This window comes from Pangasianodon hypophthalmus, chromosome 11, assembly GCF_027358585.1.
Source record: "Pangasianodon hypophthalmus isolate fPanHyp1 chromosome 11, fPanHyp1.pri, whole genome shotgun sequence".
Lineage (NCBI taxonomy): Eukaryota > Metazoa > Chordata > Actinopteri > Siluriformes > Pangasiidae > Pangasianodon > Pangasianodon hypophthalmus.
This window is the reverse complement of record NC_069720.1, coordinates 25,903,893-25,926,901: the sequence shown is the minus strand read 5'-3', so window position 1 is coordinate 25,926,901 and position 23,009 is coordinate 25,903,893. Positions and strand designations below refer to the sequence as shown.

At 38.7% G+C, this 23,009-nt stretch overlaps 1 protein-coding gene across 7 annotated transcripts in view; it reads right to left on the bottom strand.

Moving 5' to 3' along the window:
• vps13c (vacuolar protein sorting 13 homolog C) overlaps window positions 1-23,009 on the bottom strand; it is a 105,238-nt gene that overhangs the window by 71,754 nt on the left and 10,475 nt on the right. For 4 of the 7 annotated variants that reach the window (XM_034308646.2, XM_026947175.3, XM_026947171.3 and 1 more), the window contains exons 3-27: window positions 20,430-20,472; window positions 18,616-18,711; window positions 15,669-15,770; window positions 15,312-15,371; window positions 14,935-15,003; window positions 14,648-14,757; window positions 14,472-14,531; window positions 14,332-14,391; window positions 14,156-14,236; window positions 11,540-11,597; window positions 11,005-11,132; window positions 10,807-10,913; window positions 10,497-10,668; window positions 10,343-10,405; window positions 10,099-10,234; window positions 9,797-9,891; window positions 6,298-6,440; window positions 5,876-6,068; window positions 3,923-4,037; window positions 3,644-3,780; window positions 3,424-3,556; window positions 2,724-2,841; window positions 2,502-2,637; window positions 299-380; window positions 74-174 (exon numbers count right to left, since the gene is read on the bottom strand). In XM_034308646.2, coding sequence (XP_034164537.1) covers window positions 74-174; window positions 299-380; window positions 2,502-2,637; window positions 2,724-2,841; window positions 3,424-3,556; window positions 3,644-3,780; window positions 3,923-4,037; window positions 5,876-6,068; window positions 6,298-6,440; window positions 9,797-9,891; window positions 10,099-10,234; window positions 10,343-10,405; window positions 10,497-10,668; window positions 10,807-10,913; window positions 11,005-11,132; window positions 11,540-11,597; window positions 14,156-14,236; window positions 14,332-14,391; window positions 14,472-14,531; window positions 14,648-14,757; window positions 14,935-15,003; window positions 15,312-15,371; window positions 15,669-15,770; window positions 18,616-18,711; window positions 20,430-20,472 — 2,598 coding nt within the window. Of the gene's footprint in view, window positions 1-73; window positions 175-298; window positions 381-2,501; window positions 2,638-2,723; window positions 2,842-3,423; window positions 3,557-3,643; window positions 3,781-3,922; window positions 4,038-5,875; window positions 6,069-6,297; window positions 6,441-9,796; window positions 9,892-10,098; window positions 10,235-10,342; window positions 10,406-10,496; window positions 10,669-10,806; window positions 10,914-11,004; window positions 11,133-11,539; window positions 11,598-14,155; window positions 14,237-14,331; window positions 14,392-14,471; window positions 14,532-14,647; window positions 14,758-14,934; window positions 15,004-15,311; window positions 15,372-15,668; window positions 15,771-18,615; window positions 18,712-20,429; window positions 20,473-23,009 lie in introns of those variants that run through there. The other 3 variants (XM_026947173.3, XM_026947177.3, XM_026947176.3) reach the window with 2 other exon arrangements.

Below are 23,009 nucleotides of genomic sequence, written 5' to 3'. Positions count from 1 at the left end.
ACATTTTGCTTTAAATTAAAAACAGATTTATGTTTTGAGATAAAAGAAAAATATAGAACAATAAGAACTTTACTGTTTTGATTTCAAATGTAAAATGAACATCCGTCAGTTCTTCCAAAGCTAATCTCTGGGCATCCTCATTAAGATACCTTTCAGGAGTCTCCTCCTCAGAATCTGAATACAAACATATACATACATAGTTTAGCTTTCACTTTTTTTGATAGCTATTGACTGCTACTGATTTAGGAGCACGTCTTTTCCAATAGTAATCAGAGTGAATTGAGTGTTAGTATCTCACCTGATACCATGGAATACGGTAATGCTGATGGATCTACACTCAGCACCTTCGGCCTGGTATCTGCTAATGATATTGACATAGCCTGCACAAACACATACCATACATTGTTTTAAAATTTATATTATTATATCTTAAACTCAGCCTTTTCTGTGCAACAGTTTGCAGTTCAAGAATTGCCAGCTGGACAGCTTCATTCCTGGTGAGGGTAACGGTGGATCCAGGCCAATCCCAGCAACACAAAGCAGGAGAATTCTCTTTAATCTCTCTGTTGAACTGTACATGTACTCCTGCTGCCTGACGTGATGCCAGTGCCAGATTCTGAGACGTTTCTACTGCTGTGGTTCTCTAGCCCTCCAGACTTTTCTGATTCATCCTGATGCTCTACTTCTGTTGGGAGCTTCCTGAACTTGAGATTGACCTTCTGCTGCTGTGGACGTTTCCACAAAAATACACTAAAGATTTGCACTTCCCAAAACAATTCATGCTGAAGTTCTTACCCTTTGTCAATGGATAATCTCATCTAAATTCTGCGGATTCTTACCTTCTAAGAACTGCTGCTGTAATCATAAAGACTGTATTGTGTTTATTCCAGGACTATATGCTCGTACTGGACATCCTTTCAACACACTTTTTTTTTTCTCTTTACTCATCTACAACATTATACTATAATGTTTTATACCAATTAGCCATAACATTAAAACCACTGACAGGTGAAGTGAATAACATTGATTATCTCATTACAAAGGCACTTGTCAAGGGGTGGGATATATTAGGCAGCAAGTGAATAGTCAGTTGATCAGGAAAAATGGGCAAGAGTAAGGATCTGAGCGACTTTGACAAGGGCCTAATTGTGGTGGCTAGACAACTGGGTCAGAGCATCTCCAAACCAGCAGGTCTTGTGAGGTGTTTCTGGTAAGCAGTGGTTAGTGGTTAGTACCTACCTGACTGAGGTGAGACCCTTGAGCAAGGCACCGAAGCCCCAAACTGCTCCCCGGGCGCCGCAGCAAAAAAAGGCTGCCCACTGCTCCGGGTGTTCATGGTGTGTGTGTGTGTGTTCACTACTGTGTGTGTGTGCACTTGGATGGGTTAAATGCAGAGCACAAATTCCTAGTATGGGTCACCATACTTGGCCACAAGTCACTTCACTTCAAAAGTGGTCCAAGGAAGGACAACCGAAGGATGCGCATGGGGAGCGAAGGCCCGTCTGATCTGATCCCACAGAAGAGCTACTGTAGCACAAATTGCTGAAAATGTTAATGCTGGCTATGATACAAAGCTGTCAGAACACGCCATGCATCGCAGCTTGCAATGTATGGGGCTGCTTAGCTGTAGACTGGTCAGAGTACCCATACTGATCCCTGTCCACCGCTGAAAACACCTACAATGGGAACATGAGCATCAGAACTGGACCGTGGAGCAATGGGCGAATGTGGCCTGGTCTGATGAATCACATTTTCTTTTATATTATGTGGATGACCGGGTGCGTGTGTATTGCTTACTTGGGGAAGAGATGGCATCAGGATGCACTATGGGAAGAAGGCAGGCCGACAGAGGCAGTGTGATGCTCTGGCAATGTTCTGCTGGGAAACCTTGAGTCCTGGCTGTGGATGTTATTTTGACACGTACCACCTACCTAAATATTGTTGCAGACCAAGTACACTCCTTCATGGCAATGGTATTCCCACTGCAAAAATTGTTCAGGAATGGTTTGTGGAACAAGACAAAGAGTTCAAGGTGTTGACTTGGCCTCCAAATTCCCCAGATCTCAATCCAATCAAGCATCTGTAGGATGTGCTGGACAAAGAACAGAGCTGTTCTGGTGGCACAAGGGGGACCTACACAATATTAGGCAGGTGGATTAATGTTATGGCTGATCGGAGTATAATCGCACTATCCGGTGTCACCCAGAAGAGGATGGGTTCACTTTTGAGTCTGGTTTCTCTAAACATTTCTTACTCATGACGTCTCAGCGCATTTTTCCTTGACACTGACACTTATTCATTAGGAATCTAAATCTATATCCAGATTTCTGTAATACTGCTTTGTGACAATGTCTATTAACTGAACTGAACTTTTAGTGCCAGTTAGAAGAACTCTTTAAGATTCTTTCTGAATATAGACCCAGGCCATTTTGTCAACTGCATAAAAAGACAGCGTGTGTGGGTGTGTGTGTGTATGTGTGTGTGTGTTTGTGTCTTGTGACCTTCTGATTAGGGGTGGAGGGCGGTGTGGAAGAAACATGGGGAAGGGGAATACTGTCAACCAGCTCTACAACCCCCTGCATCATCAGATCGGAAATCTTCACATGCAGTAATGGCAGTTCCCCAGTGACCTTAAACCTACAAAGACAGTATTAGTCTGTATTAGAAAGAAACAGGCAGAAAAGCAAGAGAGTGTGTGTATGTGTTTAAGTGTGAAAATAAACCTAGGCATGCGTATGTCTTTCTCCACCATACACTTGGCAAGCTCCAGAGTGAAGTCCATGGGCTGCAGAATGTGCTGGTTGGATGAACCCTGCATATGAGCACTTTTCCACATGTCACCTGAGAAGCAAAACACACTTCAAAAATGCAGAACATACTTAATATGTTATAAAATTATGAAAATGAAAAATGCAAAACATACTAAATAACTCTGTGTATCATCTAACCCTAAATAGGAGGACAGACCCAAAAGAGAACAGCTTCCCATTACAAAACCAAAAGAATAACCTACCAAATCAAAGCAAGCAGAGAAAAAAAACTTTTGAAAAGAGCCCAGAGACTTTTTCCTGAAACTAAATACTAAATATGTGAATTTATGTGAACACAGTGGTGCTTTATTCATTAAAATCATTTTCAAACATTGCTATAGAAAGATCCACCTAAAAATAGGCCTCATTTATCAAGACAAATAAGACTAGCTATTCATTGCATACGTTGCAAAATTTTCTTTTTTCATGGTCCAGGCTAGACTGTGCAGCTGTTTCATTTACTCAAACTGTCTGCCTCAAAGTGCAAGAAAATGCAAAAAAAAAAAGTCATTTTAATTGCAAGAAAATCAAACCTGGTGGTAACATACCCATACATTATGGGTCACTGCATTAGACACCTATATAATATATATATATATATATATATATATACCTGATTTGCTGTAGAGAACTTGCACACTGCATAACTCCAATGAGAATCTCTCATATGCTCTGTCCATGATCTCTTCTACTGAGGAAAAACTAGCAGATACTTGTTCAGGACTGCTCTGGTATATGCTGTTAAGCTAGGATACACATACAAATGAATGTCCATGAATATGCATAAAGACCACAAACTTTACAACAGAGTGCATGTTTTGTTTGACACTCACTTGCAGGCTACCAAAGTCTATGATAATGAGGTCTGATTTGCTATGGTAGAAACCTGACTTGGGCAGCAGCAGGTAGGAGGGCTTCAGGTCAATCTTCAGCTCCAGAACCTTCCGTGTCTCAATAATATGAGACAAACCTACATGGATAACAGCAAGTCAAATTGGGTAATTAATATAATCTGTACTTTGACTGTTGGGTGAAGTACATGATTGATTTATCTAACTTCCTAGTTTTGATATCGATAATTGTCATGTCTCAAGAGAGGAGGAAAAACATACCACTGGCTGTCTTCTCCTTTATCTCCTCCAGTTTGCTGAGTGTGGCTGATGTGATTACTTCCAGGTCCACACCCTTAGCCGTTTTAAAGAACTCTACTAAGCTGTTAATTGTCAGCTACCAAAAAAACAAACAAACCAGTACTTTATTTTTTAAACATGTAATACATTCACCTCCAAGATTATTGGCACCCTTAAAAAGAACAGGAAAATATACATTAAAATTGCAGAACTCATAGAACTGGACAAACTGGCATTCACTGAATGTTTCTCTTTAGGCAAAGTATGCCACAGCCATGACTGGGAGCAAAATTAGCTGTATTCTCTGGGTGGGAGGGGCATACCCTCCCCTGTCAATCAATTCCAGACTTGAACCCCACAGAACATCTGTGAAGTAAGCTGAAGATGGAGGTTCACAAACGCTCCTCATCCAATCTGACTGAGCTTGAGAAAATGTGACAGGAAGAATGGGAGAAACTGCCAAAATCCAGCTGTGGAAAGCTTGTAGAGACTTATCCAAGAAGACTCATAGCTGGAATTGCTGCCATAAAAGCTGCAACAAAGTACTGAATAAAGAGTCTGAACACCTATCTAAATAAAAGATTTCAGGTTTATGATTTTTAATAAATTTGCAGAGCTTTCTAAAAACTAGTTTTTGCTTTGTCATTATGGGTTATTGTGCGTAGATCGATGACCAAAAAGTAAAGCTAAAATTAAAAACACAACAAAGAGTGCAAATGTATGAATACTTTCCATTTGTGTTGTTTGTTTTAGGGCTTTTCCTTCTTAAAGTACAGCACAGTTTGTAGGCAAATCCAAACCCAGGACTATTCACTATTCAAATAGGAGGAGTTCTCTGAAAATAGTCAGACGGAGACTAGTGATGGATACTAATGGTACAGTGCACACCCAAACACAGTGTAACAAGTGTAACAATACTCCAATCTAAACTCTAGTAAAAATGCAGATTGCAAACTTTGTCAGCGTTAAAATACAAAGAGTTGCTCCATTTTGTGACCCAATGGAAAAGTGAAACAAATCAGCTGATAGTGCACACTCTGTTCTTGGTTGAAGACTATAAAGTAAAATGGCAACCTGCTTCCCTCCCATTGTTCCACACACACACACACACACACACACACACACACACATACACATACACACACACACAGATGTATATGAATATGAGCTTGAGGTGATTTTAGTAAAAGTCTGAAGATGAGTGAAACCTTGATAATTCTCAGGATATTGATACAGATTATGTAACCTTTCTGACCTCACGTTATAAGTAATAGCCAAAGTCATACTTGATGTACAAGGCCATTAGGGAACATGTCAGACTTTGTCTGACCATCTTTCCTGGTGGCGTTGTGCAGCTGATTAGATACATATAGTATATAATCTAGTTCGAGAAAGCCCTACCTTCAGAGTCTTTCTACATATGGTTCCATATTGTATGAAACTGCTATCCAGGATTCTCAATAAAGAAAGTTGATTTTTTCTCTCAAAGATTGTGAATTTTTTTTCTCTCACTTAGATTTCTGCCATGATACTCAGTCACAAATGGCTTTCTATTGACCATATAAAGCACTACATAGTGTGCATGACTATGTTATACCCCATGTAGTCAAGAAACACAGCGATTTGGGAGGTGGCCTAAAATGAATGATTTTACATTGCTGTCAAAAATTGCTGCAGAAAATTGCTAAACTCTCCTTTAAAAATTATTTTAATAAGAGCCATTACCAGTTAGGCTATTTTACAACTGCCTTTGGCCAATCACTGGATATTTTTAGCTCAAAAGTTTTGGCACTTAGTGAGCATTGATATTTAGGCACAGTATGGATTACTTGACAATGGAAACAACAAAAAACTGTGCTCTACTTGCAACATAACCATCTGGTGTAAAAACGGAATGTGTGTGTGTGTGTGTGTGTGTGTGTGTATGTTGCTCACTGCATCATAGATGATTTCCACAGGTTGAGAGTGGACATGGAGTAGCTGATCCACTGCAGTGTCCTCTGGGTTAAGCTCAAACAGCACACTTAGCAGAGAGGAGTTTGAGTTTCCCACAGATGCTATGAGAGACGGTGTAATGCCCTGCTGCTGTAGCCCAGTCACATACCAATGTTCCAGACTGGCCTCCACTCTGACAGCACAAGCACACACACACACACACACACACACACACACACACAGAAAACACACATATACAATGCATTTGACTTGTATAGCTATATGCTGATTGACATTAACTGACCTACAGTTCATTACATTCATACACATAATTAAAAATACAATTTCCTAAATATGTAAATAATAGATTTCTCTGTAAAGAGTGGCTTTCAACAGTGAAGATGTGGGGATGTTAGGCATACTTTATAGCCTGTGCTCCAGGTCTTTGGGAGATGGTGGTGCTGAGGCCAATCATCTGCACTTTAAGAATCTCTGGAATACTGGCTTCCTCACGCACAGTTACTGATGTCTGTAGGAGCTTGAAGTTTACGATCACTGCTATGTACTACACACATATGCACACACAAAATGCAAGCAAGGTGAATACCAAATCAATAGTATATCAGAATAATTTACATCTAATGCAGTACATAAATGTGCAAGGTTTATTATAAAATTACTGACATAAGCTGTAACAGGCATATCACTTGCCCAGGCACGTGGTACATTCAGATTATGTGACCAGGCAATAAGGTATTAGCATTAGTAAAAGTATTTTCAGAAAGCCGCTGATCTAGCTGCTAAAAAAGAAAAAAAAAAACCTATTCTTCCAATTCATATATTTAGTATAGCAATGTGTCATTCACGAATGAGTTAAGTCACATGTCAAACACAAGGCCCACAAGGTTTCATGTGAATTTGGCAAAAATAATACCGAAATGGCCAGTAGTACACTACTGCTCACACCATCCAGAATTCACAGCAGATCCATATTATAGCATTCCAAAGGGCAGTTACCATAAACTGACTGCCATATATATATACATATATATATATATATATATATATATATATATATATATATATATATGTGTGTGTGTGTGTGTGTGTGTGTGCAATTACTATCGCACAGCATCTGAAATACTGTTTAAAATATGTGCTGTGCTTGAAGTAAACCACAATCACTTCTAAAAATGATTCGGAAGCACAGAAAACCACATCATCCCAATTGGCTAATCCTGTTTCTCATCACGGCAGGTGGTATCCAATAAAAGGTGATTAAACGAAGGAATGCACTCATAAAAACTTTTATTATAATTAGTATAATGTTATTACCTAATAGGGCATACACTTTCAGTAGCCTAGGTTATTTGTGTTAATCGATAGAATATGTTATATGTTTTTTTTTTTTTTTGTGTGTGTGTGTGTGTGTGTGTGTGTGTATATACTATTGTTTTTGCTGTGCACTGAATATATTTGAGTTTTAGGTCAAAAGATGAATATGAGATGATAGATCAGAATTTCAGGTTTTATTTCCTGATATTTATATCTACATGTGTTAAACAACCGAGAGCATGGCACCCATTTATAAGTGATCAAAATATTGGAACATGTGACTCACAGGTGTTTCTAGTTGCCCAGGTGACCCCTGTTAGATTGATTGATTAAACAACTAATAGCTCTGCATGTCTACTTTTGGTTTGAGCCCTGGGTTTCAACTGTGAAGACTGCTTTTGTTGTTAAAAAGGATAAACCAACACGAAGACCAGAGAGCTGTCTATGGGAGAAAAGCAAGCCATTCTGAAGGTGAGAAAAGAGGGAAAATCAATCAGAGCCATTGCACAAGCATTGGACATAGCCAATACAACAATTTGGAGTGTCCTGAAAAAAAGAAAACCACTGGTGTACTAACAACCAGACATTGAACAGGTCAGCCAAGGAAAACAACAGCAGTTGATGACAAAAATATTGTGAGAGGTGTGAAGAAAAATCCAAAAACTACAGTCAGTGATGTCATCAACAACCTGCACAGGGCAGGCACAAAGGTATCACAATCCACAGTTTGAAGAAGACTTCAAGAGCAGAAATATAGATACCATACCACAAGATCCAAACCACTCATCAGCAGTAAGAATCAGAAGGTCAGACTGGAGTTCGCAAAGAAATACAGAGATGAGACACAAAAGTTCTGGAACCAACATTTACCTCTAACAAAGTGATGGAAATGACAAAGTGTGCAGAAATAAAGGATCTGCTCATGATAGAAAACATATGAACTCATCGTTCAAGCACGGTGGAGGTAGTGTCATGGCTTGGGCTTGTATGGCTGCTCCTGGAATGGGCTCACTAATCTCTATTGATGATGTAAATCATGATGGTAGCAGCAGAATGACTTTGGAAGTCTAGAGAAACATTCAATCAGCCAATTTACAGAGAAATGCATCCAATATAATTGGGAGGAACTTCATCATACAGCAAGACAATGAGCCAAAACACACTGCCAACACAACAGAAGACTTCATCATGGGGGAAAAACTGGAAGGTTTTAGACTGGTTGAGTCAATCATCAGACCTTAACCCAACTGAGCAGCATTTCACCTCCTGAAGAGGAGACTGAAGGGAGAAACCCCCCGAAACAAACAAGCCTGGAAAAGCATCAGAAAAGACAAATGCACCAATTTGGTGATGTCAGTAGTTTACCAGCTTGATACAGTTACTGCAAGCAAGGAATACGCAACCAAACATTGAGTGTTATTTACTTGAATTTACTTTAAGACTGTATTATCCAGTACCTCCGCCCTCCTAAAAATTTGGTGGTCTGTCACCAAAGGTAAAATGTAAATATCAGGATATGAAAGCTGAAATTCTGATCTATCGTCTCATATTCATCTTTCGATTTCACAAATGTCTTCATTGTATAGCAAAAACAAAAGAATTGGCCTTGCTGTTCCAATATTTTCAGAGGTGACTGTATGTAGATTTTGATTATGGCCCTTCAGGGTCTCAAATGCTGATGTGGCATAGGAAGAATTTGAGTTTTACACCCTTGCTTTAAGTGAACATAGGGAGCTGACATATAAATTAAACATCCTTTTGCTGAAAATAAATCAATATTCTGTATTCTGTATTGCAATGCTGTTAAGCCAAGAATGGGAATGTTAAGACATGTTTGACTCTCTCTTATGTGTGTGTGCGTGTGTGTGTGGGGCAATAACAGGGACTGCTACTGCACTACTGTATGTCGTGTAAGGTACTGGGGAGGTTAAAAAAATTATCAGGATAAAAGAAAAGAAATCTTAAAATTATGCTTTGAATAAAAGTTAGCATAGAAACAGCAGAATAACAATAGTCATGCAAGAATACTTATGTAAATATGTCGCACGTTGATATGTAGCTTACTACATTTTTTTCCCCCTCCATGCCTGGCAGTAACCTATACAGATACGCTCCTTAGTGACTTGTTCAGAAACTCATTCATGAATGACATGTCTAGTTTTTCAGACACACTGGACACTGGCTACACCGAGTTGTTCCTTCTACAGGAATTTGAGTACTCCCATACACATCCCTAGTCTGTGTTAATGAATTTAACTGGCTAACTAGCTTGCCATATTTTTGACTCAAATTAAGGTAGCTACCACTTTTTAGAAGGGTTAATTAGCTTTCACTAGTCTAGCGGGCTGTATATTCCTATATCTATTCATAATTTTCACCCCTAAATACACAGCTTCTATTGCAGTGTGTGCTTTTTTATTTCCTGCTCTAACACAACAGATTGGAGCCACTATCGAACATACACCCAGATTTCTGCAAAGCTGCTTTTTGATCATACTCTACTGTTAAAATCACTATACAAATAATCTGAATTGAATTGAATTATTTGATTATACATGATTGAACTTATACATGTCTGATACAAACATTTTTGGGTAAGGCCAGGTTGGGAGAATTCTCACTGTAGCCAATGGCTGTATATAACTTGGTCTTCTCTTCGGTGGTCATGACAGCATCTATACCTTTTTAGAGAAACACATGCAGAAACGTGCACACACACACACACACACACACACACACACACACACACACAAAATGCTAAGTTTTGGGCTTATTCACACTAGTCACACATTATTCATTCATTTTTAGTACCGGGAAAATGAGTATTTTTCAGCAATAATAGAATAATGAAAATCATAAAGCTGGAAAGTATAAATTGAAGAACCCACTTTCTGGCTGTTTGTCCTCCTCTTCTTGGTCTTTCTTTTTTCTTTCTTTTTTTCCAAAGAAGCCACTGAATAATCCACCTCCTCCGTGGTTTTGTTTTGCCTTTTTGGCAGTAAGCTTCTGACCTGATCGAACCACCTGAAAGAGACAAGCAAAGGCACAGAAATATCAAATGTAAGGGCTCAGAATGGTCAAAAATACAGGCAGTTTATCTTTACAATAATACTGTATGTAGTATTTTAATACCTCCATCTGTGCTTGTTGTCTGGCCAATGTGATGTTGAACACATCTAGAACTTTCTCCAGTTCCTAAATTTTAAATATGTCAATGTAATAAGATATACTGTGCATTTATTTATATATTATATTGCATATAAAACTCATATATATGTTTCCGTACCAGGATCTGTTTTTCTGTGTCTTCCCTGAGTTTGCTGTGAGTCAGTTTGGCTTTGTATGCCATCTTGTAGGCTTTAAGTCTTTGTCTGTGCCCTCTGATATGCGTCCAGCTCCACATCTGGTTAAAACGCCTAATGTGCACCTCCAACACACTGTTGATGCCATACATCCACCTGAAAAGCGATGACAGTACAGAATCTTCCTAATTAGAACAGGGATAAACTAATGAAAAACTAATAATAGGATTCATTTCACTAAATAAACAATGGGCTACTTATTTCCAATCAGCATCAATAGTGTTTAGTACTCACCACTGCCTGGCATGTTTGTTTACAGGGACATCTGGTCTGAACTTCCTGTAGGGACCATTTTTCACCATGCAGTCTATTGACTCCAACAGCTCCACCACAGACAGATACTACAAGAAATCGTATTCAATTGTCACACACGTTATTTGTGTGATGAGTTCTCAATATAACTGTGTTATTGCACTGGACATAGACCAATACCTGTGGCTTGTTAAATTCAATAGCAATGTTCTGCACTTCCAGGTGCAACTTTGCTTTGGGTGATTTCAGCTCAACATCAGCATTTGGGTTGATGCAGATCTTGGCAGAAGCAAAAATGGGTTTGAAAACTGTAAAGTGTAAAATTGCACATGATTTACAATGCCATAAAACTAGTTTATGATCACACAATAAATATAGTTAATAATATTTGTCAAAACTTATGTGCCAAAAAAATGGCTGAAAAATAGAGAGTATTCAGGATAAGTGAGACAGCTGAGAGTGGAAGAAGCAAAATGATTGACTTTCTTTACTTGTAAAATAAATAAATAAATAAATAAATAAAGGTGATCTAGTTTTTACTGTGCATGCAGTCATGTATTACTGATATTACACAGACATTAGTTTTTTCCAGCATAAACAAAGAGAAGATTCTTAACACCAACCATTCTGTAATTTCTTTAATTGTAAATCATTTAAGAAGATACTGGCAAATCAAATATAAATTGCTTTAATTCAGATTTCAACCAATACATACTATATTCATAGCCTTTCAGTTCTTCATCTTTGCTGCTGATTCCTGCTTTTAGTTTGTCCTACAAAATATCAAGAAGCAGAAATGAAATTGAATCACTGTGTATAGTGATTCAAAGTTTTCAGAAGAGCTCTACAAATACAATTAACTGTAATATTGAGTGCAGTTTTGTTTACATACATTCCTATTAAATTAATCATGAAAATATATTGTTACTACTTAAAATGAAAACTGTACAAGACTGCAATTGTGACTCCACAATCAACACTACAGGCCAGTCTGATTATATAAATCAGAAATGTCTATGATGGAAAAACATATTAATGGTGTGGGAGATTGAGTTGGACAGGAAATTAGCAACATCACAGGAATGTTAGGACAGGTATGTAAACGCAATCTGTGTAATAAGTTAAACTGTTTAAATATTTGCTTTTACATAACAAATCAAGTAAACACATTTCATCACTTAAGGTGCCAGGTAAGGCATCCAATACTTTGGATGAAGCACCCTTGTCTATGCCTATGTAATGTTAGTTATCTCCCGTGCATGATAACAATGCCAAGTAGCTAACAACTTCATTCTCAAAGCTCACGAGAGGAAAGCGCTTTTGACCATTCTTACAGCAGCAAATCAGTATGGGCTCTTTTTTCAGCTTTCACTATTGGTGTTAGATAGTTAGCATTGTTAGCTGCACGGGAGTTAGCCAACAATGATAAACACTAGCTAACAATTATAATGACAGCTGAAAAATGCATAAGAGCTCATTACAAAAAAAGACAGGGTGCTGAAGGCATTCTTGACCATTATTTAATTCATTCATAATTTAATATGAGCCCAATTTCACTTCATTTCATGATTACGGTGTGGGCAATACCACAGGTTATGCTGAAATGCTTCCAGGAAACATGGGAGTTTGATGCCTGCTCTGGTTAAAAACGCTGATGTAGCAAGAGTCATTGGGTAACATGATTAGACAGTAAGTTGCTCTGGATAAGTGAAATGTAATAGCTTGTCATAAATCGTCAAAAGTAATAAATGGATATCTGCTTTGGGGAGAGCAGTACTGTAGCCATTTGATGCTTAAATTCACTGATATAAACTAGCCTATATCCATGGTACTTTATAGAATCTATATAATGAAGTATGGCAATGGCCTTAAAAACAGACTACCTCTTTGCTTAAAAGTGATGTCATGGAGGGCTTCCGAGCGGTGCAACAGAAAAGCATTCACCCAATCATCAGGCAATCACAAGTTCAAATCAGCCATCCAAGGCTGGGAGCCAAGGGAGCAAAATTGCCTGTGCTTTCTGGTTGGGAGGGATGGCATATTCTCTCTCTCCCTGTCAATCACAGCAACACTAGCTACTAGTTTGTGAGCTCATGTATGCAGAAGAGGGCATAAAGCACTTTCCTCTAAGTGTGTTATGCTAAACAGCATGAGCAGCAGTTCAAAGAAACAGTTCATGTGTCTCAGAGGAAGCATGTGCCTTCACCCTGTCTGGGTCATAGCTGTCGAATGATGGGGGAGAGCTGGCAGGTGTCCAAATTGGGGAGAAAAAGGATGGGGGAAAGTGATTTAATGATAAACCTTTGTAACACTAATTCTCATTAAACTTTCCAAATACACCATAAGTTCTCTGGGCGTGGCTTTGTGTACAAGGGTGGGAATGGGAAGCAGGTTCATGGAGCAAAAAAATGTTGAAATCCACCTACGTAACTAATCTTGCCTTAGTGCACTTTTAACCTTGTGTCCTTCCCCTCGCTTTCTTGCCTACAATTGTTGTCATCCACTGTAACACTAAAAGAAGCATTCCCTCTGGTCCCTCTTCATTTTTTCTCCCACACTGTCTGTCTCACACATACAGCAATATAAGCAAATTATCAGCCGAAGGATAGGGTGAATAAACCTTGAGCTGAGTTAGAACTACTGTCAGTCTAACATAACAAAGCTAGTTTCAGCCTAAAGCTTCCCATTAGCCCTGTAAAATTATACCAACAGTCAAAAAAACAGAGGATTTTTAGCATTTGATCATTTTGTCACAGACAAAGAGGGGAAAAGAAAAATAATGAGAAATGAGGTGGAGACATGACATTATGGCATTAAGAGCCGCATCATGTTTTTGGTTACATTACTGACAAGAGCAAAGTGATGAAGAGCCATAAATACACGTCGGTGCTGTCTGTTCAACATTTAATAATAAATTCAATAATAAATTTTGGTGAAAAGAAAGATCCATGTGATAAAAAAAAAAAAACATGGTAATGAGCTAGGTAACAAAATTTGCTATTAAGAACTAGCAGGTACTCCACATGCCATTGCAGAAATAGAATTCTGCTTTATAAACACATAAGGTAACTGTCTAGCTATCTAATTTGTTGACCCTGAAATGTCCTTAACAGGCAGAGCACTAAGATCAGTCACACCCGCACCTATACCTATCAGCCATAACACTAAAACCACTGACAGATGAAGTGAATAACATTGATTATCTTGCTACAATGTCACCTGTCAACATAACAAAGCTAGTTTTAGCCTATGCAGAACTAAGGAACAGACTGCGAAGGAGGCATCATTTTCAGTAACATAGAAAGTCAAAGAGAAGACAGAAAAACTTTACCACTATCTCCTCCCAAGGGTCTCTGTAGAAGATAGGGCTGTTAATATTCCAGTAGGCACACAGACACTCCAAACTACCCAGCTGAAAACACATACAAGCACCCTTGGCTTACCGCAAAAAATCATTCAGAATAGTAAATTAATTTAAAAGACTGCTTCAAGTAGACAGTAGTTTACCTTGTAGATAATTTTGACAGCTTCATTTAAAATACAAGGCCTCCAGTTTTCATCTGCTGTCTATGGGAATAAAATTGTTGCATATAATTTGAAATGTTAAGAATAATGAAGTATGTATGTTTGTAGGTATGAGATAGGACCTGTAGGCTGAGTTCAGATAGAGTCACACCCACGGAAAGAGGCTTCTGAGGGTCCGAAACCTGATTTATATAGGAATACCTCAGATTAAAATATGCTCAATAAATAATAACAATCATTACATTAACACAATCTTTATATCTACTGGATGAACAACCTATACAGACAGGATACTTACATCATCCTCATATCTGATGTGAATGCTGCTGATCTTGACCTGAAGGTTTTTGATTATTTGTGTGAACAGTTTCTCAGCAAATGTGTCTTTCTTCTCATCCAGAGGCTTCTCTACAATGGGGATTTACTTGGAGTTAACAAAAACTATATAATTATAATTCTAACCTCTAGAAGTCTTAGTCATGCAGGACTGGTAATCAGTCAAACAGGAAACATGTAACCAGAAGTAATCTGGTTAATTCTGTGCTACAGAGGTGAGATCACCAGCACTAAACCACAATCACCTACCTGGTTTTTGGTCATGCTTTTTATACATCCTTAAGTGTTTTTTGTGATTTTTATGTTTACGTCCTTTGTCTTACAGAGTGTAGCATTGAGAGAGAGAAAACAGTCAATACAGCAGAGAAGGGAAAAGATCATACAAACAACAGACATAGAGAAAGAGCACACACAAGAAGCCTGCAATCAAACTGAGCACTGAAATACACTCACATGAAAGAGGCAAAAGCCAATTCATTTTATTACAAAAAGAAGGAAACACAAAAGTAAAGATTTATTGTATTGTGCTATGTGAATCTAAAACTACTCATCTCTACGATACACGTACATATTAGCATCTAATCTCTCTAAAGAAAATAACCATTAGAATGTGGTTCTGTACATACCACGTGTGTCCTTATACACATAACTCTCCAGATTAAACACAAACTCTCCGACTTGAGAGTCTGCAACCAGCCACGCAAAGCATGAAGCAAATAAATACATAGTTGTTAGCATCAGAGAGTGGGGTAAATGGATTAACAGGTAAATAGGTAGGTAGGAGGTAGGAGATCAGCAATACTAAAAAATAATAGTTTACTATGCAGTGGACCATTTAAGAACAAGGTTAGCTTGATGCCAAATCTGCACTAGCTAAGGAACAATCTTCCTCATCTCAATTTGGGTGATTTGAAACATATAGTTTTAAAAAAAGGTTTTAGGGGCCCCACTTCTGCATACTTGTCATGAGATGAGGTATTTACCTCTGCGTGCCACCAGTAGCAAGGCCTCCTCAATGCGTTGAAGCTCCCTCTGTTTAGCCTCCTGGAGATGGCGCTCTTCTTTAGCTGCATCATACTTGATCGCTTCAAAACACATGAAATTATCAAGCTATTTGCATAAACCCAAACACACACAACTTCCCATTAGCCCTGTAAAATTATACCAACAGTCAAAAAACAGAGGATTTATAGCATTTGATCATTTTGTCACAGACAAAGAGGGGAAAAGAACAATAATGAGAAATGAGGTGGAGACATGACATTATGGCATTAAGAGCCGCATCATGTTTTTGGTTACATTACTGACAAGAGCAAAGTGATGAAGAGCCATAAATACAAGTAGGTGCTGAAGCATCAATGAGTACAGCTATCTGTTCAACATTCTTAATAAGGCAATAAGGCTCCCAAATAAGTGTACCCAGAACCTCCCATAATCTCTCACACAGTTCTCTTACTCACAAAGAATAGAGTATATGGCAGTAAACTCTGCATATGTCCAAATTTGGTTATACAATTCTTGCATAATTTTGTTACACTAGATAGTTTAAAATATCACCATGCCCTTTAATTTATTCTGTAAATGGGTCCTAATTTGGAAGTTTTACAATTAATTTATCTCATGATACACTAAGGTCTGTCTTCCTGTTAGTAAAGTGGCAAGAAATGTAGTACCAGATTTTGACATAGTTGTTTAACTTTATTTTGTAACAATCAATTTAAATAACTGTCAAGTCAACTATCAACTGACTTCTGATTTAGTGTCGTTAAGATAGTCACGTTTAGGTATGTTCTTGTATTGCTTATGTAATTTTGTCCTACATGAATTCTACATAAATTTTGGTGAAAAGAAAGATCCATGTGATAAAAAAAGAAAAACATGATAATGAGCTAGGTAACAAAATTCGCTATTAAGAACTAGCAGGTACTCCACATGCCATTGCAGAAATAGAATTCTACTTTATAAACACATAAGGTAACTGTCTAGCTATCTAATTTCTTAGCTTCCATAATTTACTGACTCTATAAACTCAAGCAGGTTAATACATGCATCTGTCATTCGGTGCCGAACTCCAGTTCCCAGAACGCCTTGTGGCCAACATGTAAACATACACACCTGCTCCCAATCACACCTGCACCTATACCTATCAGCCATAACATTAAAACCACTGACAGGTGAAGTGAATAACACTGATTACCTTGCTACAGTGGCACCTGTCAAGGGGTGAGATATATTAGGCAGCAAGTGAAAAGTCAGTTCTTGAAGTTGATGTGTTGGAAGCAGGAAAAATGGGCAAGCGTAAGGATCTGAGTGACTTTGATAAGGGCCAAATTGTGATGGTTAGACAACTGGGTCAGTGACTGGTTCTCCTAAACGGCAGGTCTTGTGGGGTGTTCCTGGTATGCAGTGGTTAGTACCTACCAAAAGTGGTCCAAGAAAGGACAACAGGTGAATCAGCAACAAGGTCATGAGCACCCAAGGTACACTGATGCACGTGGGGAGCAAAGGCTAGCCTGTCTGGTCCGATCCCACAGAAGAGCTATTGTAGCAGAAACTGCTGCAAAAGTTAATGCTGGCTATAACTGGTCAGAAAACACCTACAATGGGCACGTGAGCATCAGAAGAAGGCAAGGTGGCAGAGGCAGTGTGATGCTCTGGGCAATGTTCTGCTGAGAAACCTTGGGTCCTGGCATTCACTTGGATGTTACTTTGACCTGTACCACCTGCCTAAACATTGTTACAGGCCAATTACACCCCTTCATGGCAACGGTATTCCTACTGCAAAAATTGTTCAGGAATGGTTTGAGGAACAGGTGGAGGTACAAGAAGAGTTCAAGTTGTTGACTTGGCCTCCAAATTCCCCAGATCTCAATCCGATCAAGCATCTGTAGGATGTGCTGGACAAACAAGTCCAATCCTTGGAGGTACCTCACAACTTACAGGACTTAAAGGATCTGCTGCTAACGTCTTGGTGCCAGATACCATAGCACACCTTCAGAGGTCTTGAGGAGTCCATGCCTCGATGGGTCAGAGCTGTTTTGGCGGCACAAGGGGGACCTACACAATATTAGGCAGGTGGTTTTAATGTTATGGCTGATCCGTGTATGTAAACAGACTATGAATATTCAGCCAACTGCGAAGTAATGCTCAGTGTATTCTTGCCTGATTTACCAAGCCTTCTGTTATCTTGCTATTCTGGTTTTGACATTTTTTGTTACCTGGTTTCATGATTTCTGGTTTTTGCCTAATCTATGCGGTCTGTTAGCCTGAATCTCTGCCTGTTTCTGACCTTGACTTTGCTTTGCGTTTTGGATTATCTGCCTGTGTTTAATAAATATCATCTGCAACTGCAACCATCTCTGCCACCTGATAGCATCACAGTAAGACTACACTTGCACATGTCTAATACTAGGCAAACTTACTACTGTTGGACATACCTATGTTTTTCTGTTTTGATAAAAAAAAAAAAAAAAAGTATAAGTCTCGGTCCATTTCAAAAACTTTGAGCAAATCAGATATAGAAAAACCCAAGTGGCTCCCAGGTTAAACCAGCTGTAATAAGGATAAAGTGACATAAAACAGATTTTTTAGAACTCTGATTGGTCCCAATAACCACTGTGAGGCCTGTCTACTGTCATGTAATACACTTGAAAGGAGTCGTAACCATAGTATCAGCTGAAACATGTGAAAATATAACTGAATTCTAGTATTTTCACTGTTCTATGATCATTTATTTAAGAAGACAAAGCTTGTAATATATACAACGCTGCAGTACATAGTTCACTGCTAAAGTGAAACTGAGCAAAAGACAGAACATTCCACCCTATGCCATGAAATACCATTCATGTAATATTTTTGCAAAAAAATAGGGTTTTGTGCTGGGCTTAGTGACAGGAAAATGTGTGTCACCCAAAGGGGTTAAAAACTCACTTGTTTCAGGAACTACTAGGAGATACAGACCATCCAAGGTAGCAACCACAGCTTCACTGTAGAGATTCTTCCAGGGGATTTTTAGAGTTAGCTTGCCTAGAAAAATGGAGTGAAACTGTAGTGAAAATGATTAATGTTACCCTAATAAAAGGGTACAATACAATGCAAACACATGAACAATAACATACCTGCCATTTTTAAAACAAATTACAAATCATGTTTTAACAGGCTTTCTGATTAAAAAACTACATTAACCTAATACAGTCATGTCTGTAATTTTTGGCCCCTTTGTTAAAAATAGATTTAAGATTTTTGTTTAATATATTTAGATTTAATCTGTATCATTTATGAGAACAAATGTTGATCAATTTTTTTTAACAATATCACACCACATTTATTAGCACCTCCACATTTAGCACTCAGTACTAAATACATTAGCATTTAAATACATGTGCAGCCTTCTTTTGCTGGACTGAGTCTTCTTCAATAATGCTTGATGAGAATTCTCAGCCAGAAATCCGAGACCACTCCTCAGTAGAGAGTCTCTCCAAATTCTCCAGAGTACAGGCTCAACCCACAGGTTTTCAATGGGGTTTAGGTCAGGAGGTTAGGTTAGGTCTTCTGAAGGAAAAACAGCCCATCACAGATCATTCACCATACCTGGCACAGATTAGATTAAGTTCTGTATAATCATCCTACCTTTTAAGGCAAACTTACCATTTGTTGCCAAAAAGCTTTATTTCTGTCTCATCTGACCTTATAACCTAATTCCAATTAAAATTCCAGCAGTATCTTGCAAACTCCAGGTGCTTATATTTGTGGTTATACAAAGAAAATGCTTTCTTCTAGAACACCTTCCAAATAGTTCACTAGGATGGTGACGGCATTTAATTGTAGATTTGAAGACATGTTGACCCTCGAATGCTACCAACTTCTGCAAATCTCCAACCATGATCCTTGAAGAAATGTTTGCCTCTCTACACCTTCTCCTCATTGTTTTCTCTTGTTGTTTTCAACTTCTTATTTATTGCCCTAACTGTGCATAAGAGCATTTTGAGATGTATAACTGTTTTTGTGGCTATTGCCTAATTTACGAAGATCAACACATATTTGCATCATTTTCATTTGTGTATTTTCTAATTTCCCCCCATGTTGATAAGTGACTAAGGGAATCTGTTCCCTGTGCCAACTCATATTTATACCCCAGTGGGTCATGGATGACTGCCTAAGAGTTATTAAACACTCAGGTGAACTTAAAAAGGTAAAATATAAATGAGATTCTGTTACATTTTGCCCATAAGAATTTCTAGGGATGGCATTAATTGTGAAATGTGGCCTTGTTAAGGTATTTTTTTAACTAACCTTTTATTTTCTTAGAATAGATTTACTAGAATCAAATGTTAGATTTCTCTCATATTTTCAGTGTGAGATTAAGCTAATTAGCAGACTTTATATCTTGTCATCTAAAACAAAGGCCTTGCAATATTAGCATGCCTATCAGTGATGAAATATCAGTGTCCATTTACCTCTTATTATCAGACTAGGATAGTGATAAATATTTTTAATGGTTTTCCAAAGTCACAAAACTGCATGGACACAAATACCACCAAATACATGACCACATGCATGCAAATGGCATACAATGAAAATAAATTTTGAAAATAAAGTAAATTTTCCCAATTTTTTCATATTAATAAAATAAGGAAAATCAAATCATGCTGACAATTAGGTTCGGTTATAAATCCATCACTGTGAGACTATAACAGGCATAGAAGTGTATGTTTACAATAACGTTTCAAATGAAAATGAGTTACCAATTTGCCCAGCCTTCACTTTAAATGGTACATCCAGTTCACTCTGAAAAAGACAATATTTTTAACATGTTAGAATGTAACTAATACATTTATACAGTATGTTATTAGTGAGTTACCCTTAATACAGAAGGATCACCTAAGTACAAAACAAATTTAAGCTCAAATTTAAAATATAATTTATATTTTACTTGTTTATATTGTTTAAACACTATTAAACTAAGAGTTCAAATGCATACAATCCCAGCCAGTAACTTAAATGTAGATTGTGTCAGCTTCAATCCCTAGCTACAATCCCTGCATCCTCACTAGAAGCTGAAATCAGATGTGGTGGCCTGGACCCATTTTGCTGCAGAGCAGTGTGGTGTTTGCCACACACCGTGGCATGATGGTGGCCATCATCCTGCTTCAATCCAGCTGTACGCCAATAAATTGTGAGATGTGCTTTGATGTTAGAGGGCTTCTGTGTGTTCACCTTGAAACCAAGGTTCAAGATGTGCATGGGGAGATGTTGTGTATGTGTACATGCTCTGAACAGCCTGCTTTCTGGTGGGACACAGGAGAATCCTGTCACCTCTGGCCATTGCACTTGAGAAGACAGTCTGCATGCATCTCAAAACACCTGTGGGGCTAGAGACACAACTTTGAGCTGGTATGCCTGGCCCAGGAAGACAAAGCCCAAGAAGCACTTGCATTCTAGGGAAATTGGAACACGAAAGTATACATGAAAGTGAATAACTTTCAGGAACCAATTCATTTCTCTCAGATCTAGAATAGGACAGAAGCCAACATCCTTTTTCTGAACAAGAGAATATGCTGCATAGAACCCCTTGTTTAGAATAGTGGGGTATACCTCTGTGACATTGTCATTAACATCCAATGATCTGATGTAGCTGCTGTCTAATGGGTGATGATTTCGGGCACAAAGCATTCCACTGGCAACCCCTGCCCTTCAGCGGTAGGCTCTGTGAGATTCTTTAGAAGTGGGAGCAGCCTAAACGGTGGACCGGAGCAGCAGGGCATTTATTAAGACCTTTGGTGCATGATTTGTATGCTTACAGTTTTGACAAGGCCTGTGGACCTTCAGTTGGAGAGCTGATTTGACCTTGGTAACCTACTGGTTCCACATGGCCCATCTACTTTTTTCTGCTGGCCCAGTGATTCTGAAACCTGAACCTTCTCTAGGGCTTCTTTGGCTGCAGGCGCACTGAGGAGTGCAGGCTCATACATACAACGAGCATATTTTACAGGTTCACCTTGTATGCTTCTGGGAGTGTGGATTGTGCCAGCCAAACTCGCAAACCAGACTTGCAAACCAGATTCGCAACTTTCTCAACTTTCCCAACATGCCAGGTACCATGCTATCAAAAGCAAGGCTTTGATCAACTCCACAGTGGCGACATTGGCCTCTAGTGAATGGAGCAGCTGCTACAATGCTAGCTGGAAAATCACCAAGAAAATCTGTCAGCAAGTCATACGTCATACATCTGCAGTCTGCAGTAAGGCAGCATACCTTAGAATATACCTTGGTAAAACTACTAGCAATGTGGTGCAGGGGTCCAAATGGGGTATGCAGTTTAGGCCAATCTTGACAGCACCCAACACACTATTCAAGGCTCATACCACAGGACCGCTTCCTGTAGCTGATGACAACTGAATCCTGCCACATTAATTCCCTACAATGACGTATATAGAGTTCAGCGGTGACAGGCAAGCGGATGACCACATCACATTTGTAGTGTGAGCGCAAGTGCATCTCGACACATCCCAGACAGCAACGAAGGACCAACTAATCGCCTGCTTCATTGCCCTAGCTGGAAAATATGTAATCATTGTGAGAACCATTGTGTAGAAATAGCAGACAAAATAAATTAAAAGTAAAATATTTGAAAGTCCATAGAGGTACTTGAAGTATGATTCGCAGGACATTTTTGCCTGAAAATGGAAGACAGGCATAATACATGTGCATTACAGCCTTCATTCCCAGGAAATGTTGTATGAAATCTGAACACAAGTGGTCACTGGAGATGCATTCATAATGCTAGGTGTGAACGGCTATGCATCTTGACTGTCCACTTGTGATCTGATCATCCAGGACGCATGTTATTCCAAGGTGTGAATGGGGCCTAAATGAGCAGCTCATTGGGTATTTGGTTAGCTGCATGGAGTGACATGCACTCGCTGGCCCTGTTCATAGCAACATCTCCAGAGGATGAGAGGGAAACAGAGGAGGACCCACGTTTCTATACTATCTTGGACATCGCAAAGTAATAGCTAACGAGCTAAAAAAACGGGGGAAAAAACAGGAGTGTCTCACAGCTTTGGAGAACAAAAAACTGCAACTCTGACCATAGTTGCAAGCTGCACAGGATAGCTTCATGGGTCCAGCATGCGCACAAAGGCAAAAAGAGAAAATGGAAAAAAGAAATGATGTGGCATGAAAGTATTTATAGCTAATACTATGACACTTCATTACATGCATAGGGAATGAGAGGATATCCACGTGTTAGTAGGGGTGAAAAAACATCTCACTGCAACAGCTTTTGCATCTATATTGATATAGCAAGCACACCACAAAGTTTT